This window comes from Hyperolius riggenbachi, chromosome 5, assembly GCF_040937935.1.
Source record: "Hyperolius riggenbachi isolate aHypRig1 chromosome 5, aHypRig1.pri, whole genome shotgun sequence".
In the NCBI taxonomy this organism is placed as follows: domain Eukaryota; kingdom Metazoa; phylum Chordata; class Amphibia; order Anura; family Hyperoliidae; genus Hyperolius; species Hyperolius riggenbachi.
The window spans coordinates 220139436-220150743 of NC_090650.1; the positions used below are offsets into that span (position 1 = coordinate 220139436).

At 43.9% G+C, this 11308-nt stretch overlaps 1 protein-coding gene across 1 annotated transcript; it reads left to right on the forward strand.

Moving 5' to 3' along the window:
• The first annotated feature begins 1296 nt into the window (after positions 1-1296).
• LOC137517579 (chemokine XC receptor 1-like) lies at positions 1297-2461 on the forward strand. Its single transcript, XM_068234580.1, has one exon. It carries the CDS (start codon positions 1297-1299, stop codon positions 2314-2316), a length of 1020 nt encoding a protein of 339 aa, XP_068090681.1. The 3' UTR covers positions 2317-2461.
• Positions 2462-11308: the final 8847 nt, after the last annotated feature.

Here is an 11308-nt window from a genome sequence, read left to right on the forward strand (position 1 = left end):
TCAGGCATTCTTCTGTCCTCCTGTACCTCCCGCTGCCCCTCTGTGTACCTCCTTCTGTTCTCCTGTGCCTCCTTCTGTCCTCCTTTGTGTGCCTCCTTTTCTACCCTTATGCCTCCTTCTGTCCTCCTTTGTGACTTCTTCTGACCCTCGTGCCTCCTTCTGTCCCCCTGTGCCTCCATATGTCCCCCTGTGTGCCTTCTTCAGTCCTCCCGTGCCTCTTCTGTCCCCCTTTGTGCCTCCTTCTGTCCCTCTTTGTGCCTCATGAAAGTGGAGCCCTGCCTATGTGTATTTTCCTGTGAAACACTGCCCACATTATGTGTATGTTTGGGTGAAACGCTGTCCGCATTTGTGTATTTTTCTGGTGAAATGCTGCCACAGTAACTGTAATTTCTGGTAAAATACTGTCGCATTACGATTATTTTCTGGTGAAACATTGCTGCATTACAATTATTTTCTGGTGAAACGCTGCTGTATTACGATTATTTTCGTGGAGTGCCCACGGGGGTGGGTGGGGGGGCACCACAGATTTTCTCGCCTGGAGTGACAAAATGGCTAGAGGCGCCCCTGCATGTGACAGTTGTGTTTTTCTTCTGATCAGTTGGTAGCAGATAGTTTCCCATTCTCAAACAACATTTGCAAAGTGCAGACTATTTGCAGCCACAGTTTGCATAAAGGGCAGCCTCCGTGTTAGGGTTAGGCATCCCAGTTGGTTCTTAGGGTTAGACATTGGCAAGGGAAGAAGTTAGGGTTTGGCATTTAGTGAGAGGGCTCATGAGAAGGGAAGGTACATAAGGTAGGTCTTACTAAGAGATCGATACAGATTACTGATATTTTATCATCGGACGTAACTTGTGGAATATCAGTAATTTTACTGATATTCTATTACTGGCTTTCTCTGGTGCTCACATTACTGTGGTGCCCCTTTGAAATGTATGTCCTTTAAAAGCAAGATTTCAAAAGTGATATGGAATCTTAAAAGCTTTTTTTTTAATGTAAACAGGTCTATTATTGAAGTCTGTAGTTATTTTTCTCTTCATTTTAGCAGGGACTTCTTCCTCTGAACACCTAAAAGAGAAATAAAAAACGTGTTTCAGTTTTAATTCCTCCAAATTTCGACCATGTGAAAGCACAAAAGAAGAAGTTAAGTTATTTAAACTGAGTGTAATTTTCACATAAACACTTTCCTGTCCCTTTACCTAGCTAAGGTAAGACTATAGTCTATAAGTCAACAAGAGGAAAATACTAGCTTGCTAATGAATTGTAAATTCATTTTTATTTTATCATTAAAGGTAAGAGATGGATCAAACTACCCCTTCCCCAGGATTCAGCACTTCTCAAATGGATTATTCTGACATTGTTGAACCTTGCAACAAAAAGGATGTGCAAACCTTTGTAACATTCTTTACAGTCATTTTAAATTCCATCATATTCATTTTTGGAATAACTGGCAATTGTCTCGTCCTCTGGATTATAATCATCCATGAAAGCCTGGAGTCTCTCACAAACGTATTTATACTTAATCTGTCAATCGCAGACCTGATTTTAGCATCCTGTCTACCTTTCTTTGCCGTGTACCACAGTGAAGGATGGGTGTTTGGAGCTATGGCTTGCAAAGTGTTCCATGTTCTTTTCTCCATTGGGTTTTACAGTGGACTTATTTTTTTGATATTTCTTACTTATCATCGCTACCTTTCAGTGGTGGATCCCCTGTCTGCTCTGAAAACCAAAAAACCTCTGTTTGCATTCTTGATCACTGCTTTTGCCTGGCTACTAAGCATATCTGCATCCATTCCTGTGATGATCTTTCATACACAGACCACGCAGTCGGACACAGCCAGATGTGAATATGAAGATATGTTTCATGTGCTAGTAAGCCATTATCAACAAAACATCTCCCTCCTGTTGGCCTTCTGCTCCATCTTATTCTGCTATTCCAACATAATTGTGACATTGCAGCATTCCCGATCACAGAGGAACCACAAGCCGGTTAGGCTCATCTTTGTCATTGTTGTGGTTTATTTTTTTAGTTGGACACCTTATAACATTGCCATTTTGCTACAATCATTTCACCATCAACACATCTTTATGGAATGTGAGTTGATTAAGAAGATTGATTATGCAAAATACATTACTGAAAAAATAGCAATCTCTCACTGCTGCCTGAACCCAATTTTATACGCTTTTGTGGGCATCAAATTCAGAAGGCATTTGAAACGATGGGTTAAATGTTACTGCCCTTGCAAGAAAGAGGATCTGCATGTCACCAGATTGAGCTCCCAAGATCATTGTCACCACGACATTGACTCAGTCTACTAATGAAATATATAGCAAACTTTAGAGAATGCAGCACAAAAATCCTTATATTATTGGCAATATATGGAGTTAAGCAGCAGCATCAACTATGTGCTTCCTAACATAATCTCGCTTTGTTAAATCATAACTACTATAGATTTTTAGCTAATGTTTTTAAAATAATCAATAAGCATGTTTGAATGTTTTTAAAAAATAATTTCTATGTGTAATTTGTAATTAAATATACACATCCAAAAATGGATTTATGTTAAATACATATGCAGATTCTGCTTCATAGCTCTGCCTTTTCTTCCTAATCCAGAGACAAAAAATGATCTAGCATCATATATGAAAGATTCTGTCACCCCAGCAAGCTGTTTATGAATGCTATGAAAATGCAGTTATGTCAGTAGCATTATTATTATTATTTAGCACATCTTCTGCAATGTTTTACAAAGTATATGGTTTTTTGACTAAGGGTAGGAACACACTAGGCAGTGCAAAAAAGGTAGCGTTTTGCTGCATATGCGTTTGTGCGTTTTTAGTGTGTTTTCCATGTGTTTTCTGTACATTTGCATTTTGCGTTTTTGTTCCACGTGCGTTTTTCTTGCGTTTTAATGCATTTGTGGTTCACATATATAAATCACATATGCGTTTTGTATGCATTTTGCATGTGTTTTTTTAATGTGTTTTATGCAAATCATTAAGAAGTCAACCGAAAGCAGAAATACATCATCAAAATTGTTTTTTTTAAACGCATACAAAACGCATAAAAAAACGCAATATAATGCAATACCTCTACGTCACCATTGACTTTAATTGAGTGCGTTTTAGATGCGTTTTTTCCTATCTTCTCTGTAAGGTCCCCAGAACCCAACTAATAGAGGGGGATGAGGGGTGGCATGGGTGAAAAAAATGATTTAGAAAGGGTTAAAGCAAATGGTAACAGTAGTTTACCTACAGTTTTACTGACACAAATACTGGGGTATAGGGCAGGTGACAGAATCGGTATCACACCAGTAAAAATGCCATAATCCAGTCAGCCACATTACAACTATGTATTACCAGAAAAAGTGAAAGGGTCACTGGGCTTGTTTTATGTGGCCGTTGTTACTTGCATACCTCTGCCAGCATTTTTCAGGACAGAAATAAAATGGTAACTTTTCAGTGAATTGCTGTTCACAATCATCCAGTCAATTCAAACAAGAAAGGAAGAACATTCCTGAATAATACTCCCTTCTCAAAGAATAGAACAAATAAGCTGCTCAAAGCTTTAGGGAATCTGAAGTGGTATGAGAATGCAGCAAGTGTGTGGGAAGTAGAATTCATTTAGGTGGAAGAATTTGAACTCTAATTTCTTGCCTGGATATAATCACCTAGTTTTAATTAAAAAGATCTGCAACACAGTATTTAAAGTGGTGTACATTAGGGGCTTGATTCACTAACCGACGCTAAGCCGGTTAATATGCCTTATCACTTAGTGGGCGCAAACTACAGTAGTTTGCCCCCACACATCAGTCTTAGTACCGCTCACTGCGCGCACAGCGCGGGTGCGCCTATATTAGTGCGTGGTGCGACGACAACGTTTCACCCGCTGCCCCTTGATAATGGCGCATTGGGTGCCCCTGAAATGGCACATTAATGCGCCACTTCAGGGGCACCCCGATGCGCTGTTATCGTCGCACCAGGTGCTATGTTTAAGGGGCAGCGGGTGCGACGTTATTGTTGATTCATAGGGCTTGATTCACTAGCCGGAGTAAAAAAGAGTTTTCCAGCGCTAAGCCGGTTAGTGTGCCTTATCTGAGGTTAGTGTGCCTTATCTGAGTTAGTGTGCCTTATCTGAACTTAGTGCCCCTTAAGTAGCTTTGTGCACACTAAAAGATGCACAAAGCTGCATCACGCACTGCACCGCGCACAGCGTAATGCACCGATCTTTGCACACGGTGCAACGGTGCAGTGCGCGATGTAGCTTTGTTCATCTTTTAGTATGCACAAAGCTACTTAAGGGGCACTAAGTTCAGATGAGGCACACTAACCTCAGATAAGGTTAGCACTGTAGTTTGTGCCCACTAAGTGATAAGGCACACTAACCGGCTTAGTGCTGGTTAGTGAATCAAGGCCATTTTATCTCATGAGTTATCCCTCCTTAGTTATTAACTCATGATTTATCTCTTCTCATCCATCCTAACACATGATTTTATGTCTTCTTACCTGACTTAACTTATAATTTATCTCTCCTTATTAATTCTTTGACTTATTTTCTTCTGAGTTTTGTCCCAGGAAATAATTAATCTTAACTATAAAATAACTTTTCAGAACCTAGCAATTGAAAAGTAAGTAAAAATGCAATGTGAAACTTATTTTAAGCTCTATCATGATTAGGAGAGCTATGGCCAGTGCTGTTCCTCCAGGCAGGTACACAACTCCTGCTGCCACACAGGGAAAGTATTAAACACAGAAGGAGGCATTCCACTGGCTTGAATTAGCGTTCAACTTAATGCATGTCACACACACTGCATGTTACGGTCCAAGCCCTTAATCAGGGTAATTTAATAAGGGCTTTTATCTGTTTACCTCATGAACTAGCTCTCCTTGTAGTAGAGGGGAAAAAACATATTTTTCGGACTATAAGGTGCACCTAGGTTTAGAGGGCAAAAACCAGGGAGAAAAATATATATACTGAACCTGGTGCATCTATGGTCCAGGGGCGTCTTGTAGATGTTCTCCCCACAATTATTGTGTATTCCTGCTGTCCACCTTTGTGTCCTCCTCCTGGCCCCCTTTGTGTCCCCCTTTGGTGTCCTCTTTCTGCCCCCCTTGGTGTCCTTCTCCTGTCCCCCTTGTGTCATCCTCCTGTTCCCCTTACAGTCCATCTCCTGTCCTTCTCTTATTCCTCTCTGTGTCCTCCTCCTGTCCCCCTCCTCATTCCCGGTGTCCTCCTACACTGCCCCTGTGTAATGTAATTAGAAGAGCATGCCGCATGCATCACTCACCTCATCCTGGGAGCCAGCGGCGATCAGCTGCTGCCCCCCCCCCATGTCCTCAGTGTCCTTTTCAGTGTCCCTGTTGTCCTCCTGCACTCTCCCTCTGTAAAATTAATTCCCGGCAGCATCCGCATGTTCCCCTCACCTCATCCTCGGAGCCCCATCCAATCAGCCGCTTCTCTTGCTCACTCCTTTCCCCTAGTGTTGGGTGTGTGTGTAAAGACGCGACCAGGAAGTTCCAGCAAAACGGGGTAGGAGTGAGCGAGAGACCAAACAAAATCAAACAAAACAGGCAGTTTGCTGTCAAGACTAGAACCTGAAACAATAACTGCAGACCTCCCACAGATGCTTGGCCTCCCACATAGTTGCAAGCCAGAGAGAGCCCATATAGTTGGCCCCCCAATGAAAGATTTGAGGATCCACGTCCTAGAGTGATCATGGTCAGATATCTAGGTTACAGTGACAATACGGCCATCTTAGCCTCAAATAAATCTAGAGCAGACAAGCTCACTTTTAAAAGTAGTAATATTCTTCTGTTCCAGGATTTCTCAGCAGAAGTGTCAAGAAAGATAAAATCGTTTAGTGCAGTGTGCACAAGTCTGTTTAAAGGACTTACGAGGCCAAATGTAAAAAAAAAGTTATGTACCTGCATGAATTTTGAATGCACGGAGGACGCCATACGCGCCCTCCGTGCAGTTCCGCCGGGGCCCCGCTGCTTAATCTCCCCCTGGGCCGGCTCCCGACCCCACAGCATGGGTCGGGCTGTCATGCCTCCTCAAAAATGGCCGCTGGAGGTTGCAGCGGCTGCGCAGTCTGCATAGACGCGAGTACGGCTGCGCAGCCACGTCATCCTCCAACGGCCATTTTTGAGGAGGCCCTAGAGCTGCACAGCCGCACTCGCGTCTATGCGGACTGCGCAGCTGAGGCATCCTCCGGCGGCCATTTTTGAGGAGGCATGACAGCCCGACCCGGGCTGTGGAGTCGGGAGCCAGCCCGGGGGGAGATTAAGCAGCGGGGACCCGGCGGAACTGCACGGAGGGCGCGGAGGGCGTTCTCCGTGCATTCAAAATTCATGCAGGTACACAACTTTTTTTTACATTTGGCCTCGTAAGTCCTTTAAGAGGAACATAACCCTGTTATACCCTGCTAAAAATCATTGACAATAAAATGTCGTTATTTAAAGCACTTAAAGAAGCTGAAGTCTATCGGCAGAGTATACAACAACACATTGGCATAGTGGTCTAGTGGTTGGCCCTCTCGCCTTGCAGAGCTGAGTCCCTGGTTTGAATCCCAGCCAGAGCACTATCTGCACTGAGTTTGCATGTTCTTCTTGTGTCTGCATAGGTTTCCTCCAGGCACTCTGGTTTCCTCCCTCATCTGAAAAACATACAGATAAGTAAATTGGCTTCACCCTTAATTGGCCCTAGATTATGATACATACACTATACGATACATACATAGACATATGACTGTGGTAGGGATTAGATTGTGAGCCCCTCTGAGGGACAAGTGAGTGACAAGACAAAATACTCTGTACAGCACTGTGGAAGATGTCGGCACTATATAAATACTAAATAATTATAATATACAGTGGGACAAGGGTCCCATGCCAAATGCATGCCTGCTGACAGAGTTAAGTCAAAATGTCCTAACAATGGCGGTGCTACTAAAAACCATGGTGTTCCATGGAGAAAGAGATGGATCAAAGTGAATAGGTTTAGCGAGTAGATCTACTGATCTATGAAACATAGGGGGTTTGTGAAGTTAAACCTTGAAAATGATAGAATAAAATAATTTGAGGGGAGCTGCGGAAGGAAGTGAGTCCTAAAGAGGCAGAAGATGAGTCACGTCACGTGACTGATCTGACTGTACAAAGGTGTACAAATATATTTTATCTGGAGTTCCAGTTTTAACAATAATGGTTTCTGTGCTTGGATCGGGTTCTGTTGACCTGATTTTTGTAACAGGGATGCCGCTTGAAGATAACAAAAGAAAATTGTTTTCCTTATCCGAACTTAACTTTGAGATAGCGGGGAAGCCCTCCCATTACTTTAAGTTAGCCTTTTTCCTGGAGACCATGGTTAAAATCATTACATGGAATGTGAAAGGACTCAGGCCCCATGTAAAATGTTCAAAAATGTTGAAACATTTAAAGCGGTTGAGGGATGACATTGCCATGCTGCAGGAGACCCAACTTTCTGAGGACCACTTTAAATCTTTTCAAAAATTCTGAGTAGGAAAGTGTGTGGGATCTGCAGCAGTAGGGAGAAAAGCTTGTTGACTCTCATTAGTAAGAATCTAGAATGTGAAATTGTGTCACATGAAGCTGATGACCAGGGAGGCGATATATTTTGTCATTAAAGCTAGGGGGTGAAGTGTAAGATCTTGTCTTGTCAAAATACCTGAAACCATAAGACCAAGTGTAAGGGGTTATGCCCACTAAATATCTAGCTTATGCATGATGTTACTGACATCCAGCTGACAGAGAGTACATGCATTTTTCTATGTTCCATTGCACAATATTGAAGATTGGTTATATTTTCATTGATGAAAGAAGTATTGCAAAGGTATTGAAAGTAGAAATATCAGACACAGTTGCATAAGATCATAATCCGGTGGTCTTGGCCATGGCTGATACCACACCAAGGGGGAATTAATATATCTGGTGTTTCCCAGCCTTTCTGTATGACGATTAGGGGCTTTCTGGTCATTTGAGAGGATGGTGGCTAGACTTTATAGAACTGATTAGAAGACATGTTGACAATTTAGATTTATTTTGGGATAAGGTGAAGGTGGTCATAATGGGACAAATAACAGCACCTATGTCTCAAAGGAAAAAGAAGAACATAAAGATACAGCGGAAAAAAGTTAGAATTGCATACAATAAATACCACATTTACAAAGCAAGACAGAGCGGCCTGGATGGAAGCCAAACGTACCTATGACTGACAGCACAGGAAGGAGCTTTATGCTAGTGATATGGTAACAGCCAAATTTATCAATTTGGAAATGAGCAGGAAAAACTTTTGACTAAATTTGCACAGCTTAATTCATATGGGAATGTTATGCCAGTTCTTAAAAAAGATCGTAAGGCGGTATGCTCAGATGTTTTTTGATCCTTGATATATTCCAGGAATAATACACTAAATTATACACAGCCCCTAAATATGATCAAAAGGCAGCTCAGCAGTTACTGCATAAACTTAAGCTAAAGGTTTCTGAGGATGATCTGTCTTGTCTGAATGCAGAAATAACAGTGCAGGGGGTAGAATTGGCCATTAAAAATCTGGCATGCTGTAAAGCCCGCTGTCTGTTGGAGCATTTTTAGGCATAGACATTCCAGGCCACTGCCTGGAGTGTCATTGGTCCTGGTTGGGGGGGGGGGGGCATGCCCCTGATTAAGCATTGCCCCAAATAAAGCCATGCCCCCTCAGGTGTTTGTGCCTCCTTCTGTCTCCCTTTGCGCTTCCTTCTGTCTCCTTGTGCCACCTTCAGTCCCCTATGCGTCCAGAGATGGATCAGGATGAAATGGTGTCCTAGGCAAGCAATGACTTCAGACCCACCCTTGATGGCCACCTAGCTTTTTTGGTCAGATTTGTTGGGGGCTAGCATAAACCGGGCCCCTAGACTCTTTCCATGCCCTAGGCACCTGCCTAAGTTGCCTAGTGGATTATCTGGTTCTGTATGTGTCCCTCTGTAACTCCCTTTGTCCCACTGTGCCCCCTTTTGTTCCCCTTTGTGCCTCCCTCTGTCCTTTTGTCCCACTATCTGTTCCCGTCCTGCACTCCCCCAGTCCCGTGTGTAAAGGCAGAGTGTAGCGCAGCAGAAGCTGTGCTCTAATTTCCCCTCTGAAGTCCAGTGCTGTGCCTGTGCGACCATCCTATCTGTTTTCTGCTCCCTCTAGTGCTGACACCTCACTTTCCTTATGCAGAGTTTAATCATGCTAAACGTTGTAGGAGATGCTGGGCACTAGGGTAAGTGGAGAGTGAACAGGCAAAAGCACAGCACTTGTAAAAGATGGCAGTAAATCCCCTGTATAGTCTGGCCTAACCAGGCACAAACAGTCGGTGCACAATCCCTCTGTTTGTCACCACTTATTAGCAATCAATGCATATGAAGGAGGCACTCCATTGGCTTTTAAACTTGGGTTTATAAAATCTCAGCAATACACATGTTTCGGGGTAATCCCATTCATTGGGTGTACACCCCGAAATATGTTGGGCTTGATTCACAAAGCGGTGCTAACTGTTAGCATGCCTGTGAAAACCCCCTTAGCACGTCTAAACGAGCTTTTCGCGCGTAAAACTTTACGCGTGCACTGCACAGAGCGCAGGGCGCTACGAGCGAAGTGCCCATTAAAGCCTATGGGACTTAGCGCGCGCATAGGACTTTGCGCACATTACTTAGCGCGCGATCTGATTGAGAAAACCGGTGCTAACCTACTTAGCACCCTGGTTAGCGCGCATAAAGACTTTAGACGTGCTAAGTAGGTTAGCACCACATAGTGAATCAAGCCCGTTGTGTATTGCTGAGATTTGATAAACGCAAGTTTAAAAGCTAATGGAGTGCCTCCTTCATATTCATTAAAAGCATAGCACTAGACTCCAGCAGAGAGGTGAGAGCATAGCTTCTGCTGCGCTATACTTTGAATTTACACACTAAGGTACTGTTTCCACTACACGCAGATTGGATGCAGAATGGATGCAAAAAAGCTGACTCCAATGAATACCTATGGGAAAATCTGCATCAGAAAAATCACGTTTAGTGGAAACAGGCCCATAGAGTCAGTTTTTCTACATCCATTTTGCATCCAATCGTGCATGTAGTGGAAACCGGCCCTAAGCTGGGGTATTGCAGGAAGGTGGTGTGCAAACAAAACGTGACAGGATGCGTGAGTTGTTTGTATCTCAGGGACTCCCCAGTACTATGCATCCAATGTGTACAATACACGTCATACTCTCTAGTGTGTGGTTTTTTTTGGGTTTTTTTTTGGGGGGGGGGGGGGGTTACAAGAATTCTTGTCTGGGTGACAAATAGGCTAGAAACGCCCCTGACTATCTGGATGGGTATCCTCCAGAGTTTTATAAGATGCTTTAACCACTTAACGACCAGCCGCCGCCGTCTTTTCTGTATTTCCATTGAAACGGGAGCTCGGTTGAGCTGCCCTTTCCTGTCAGTTCACGGCGGGGGGCTCCGTGAACAGCCTGCGAGCCTCTGATCGCAGCTCACAGGCAAAATGTTAACACGCGGGGTAGAAATCCCCTGTGTTTAAATCTTACGTAAAGAAGATCGGCGATCCCCGGCCTCTGATTGGCCGGGGATCGCTGGCATCTGATAGGCTGAAGCCGTCCTGTACCGCCCATAGAAGAGAGGAGAGGGAGGGAAGGAGAGGGAGGGGGGGATAGCGCGGGAATAGCGCGCAGGGGGACTTTGAGTAGCCCCCCCCCCCCCCCCCGCTAGGCCACACAGCGCGGTGGCGATCAGACCCCCCAACAGGACATCCCCCTAGTGGGGAAAAAAGGGGGGGAAGTCTGATTGCCCTGCCTGAAACCAGATCTGTGCTGGGGGCTGAAGAGCCCACGCAGCACAGATCTTACATTATTCAGCCGGTCCTTAAGTGGTTAAGGGAACCTAATCTGAAAAGGATATGGATTTTTCCTTTGAAAATAATATCAGTTACCTGACTCTCCTGCTGATCCTGTGCCTCTAATACTGTTAGCCACAGCACACAACAGGCACACAACACAGCACAGCCACAACAGGCATCAATGCTCTGACTGAAGTCAGACTGGGTTAATTGCATTCTTGTTTCAACCCCGGATGCTCCCCCAAATTGTTTTTATCAGGTTGTGAGACTGTAAGGCAATCCATTAGTTCTTATTATTCATATATAAATCCCCCTATGTGCCTCAGTGCTCCAAATTTGTTTGCAATTAAATCAAACAGGGGGTATTTTAGGAGAAGGTACTGTATGCAAATTAATCAAGAGAATGTGCAAGTGTGGTGTGAGAAGGGGATCCGTTGATGCTGGT

Excerpts from the sequence above, each read along its gene's own strand:
- LOC137517579 (XM_068234580.1), top strand. The coding sequence starts at position 1,297 with ATGGATCAAACTACCCCTTCCCCAGGATTCAGCACTTCTCAAATGGAT.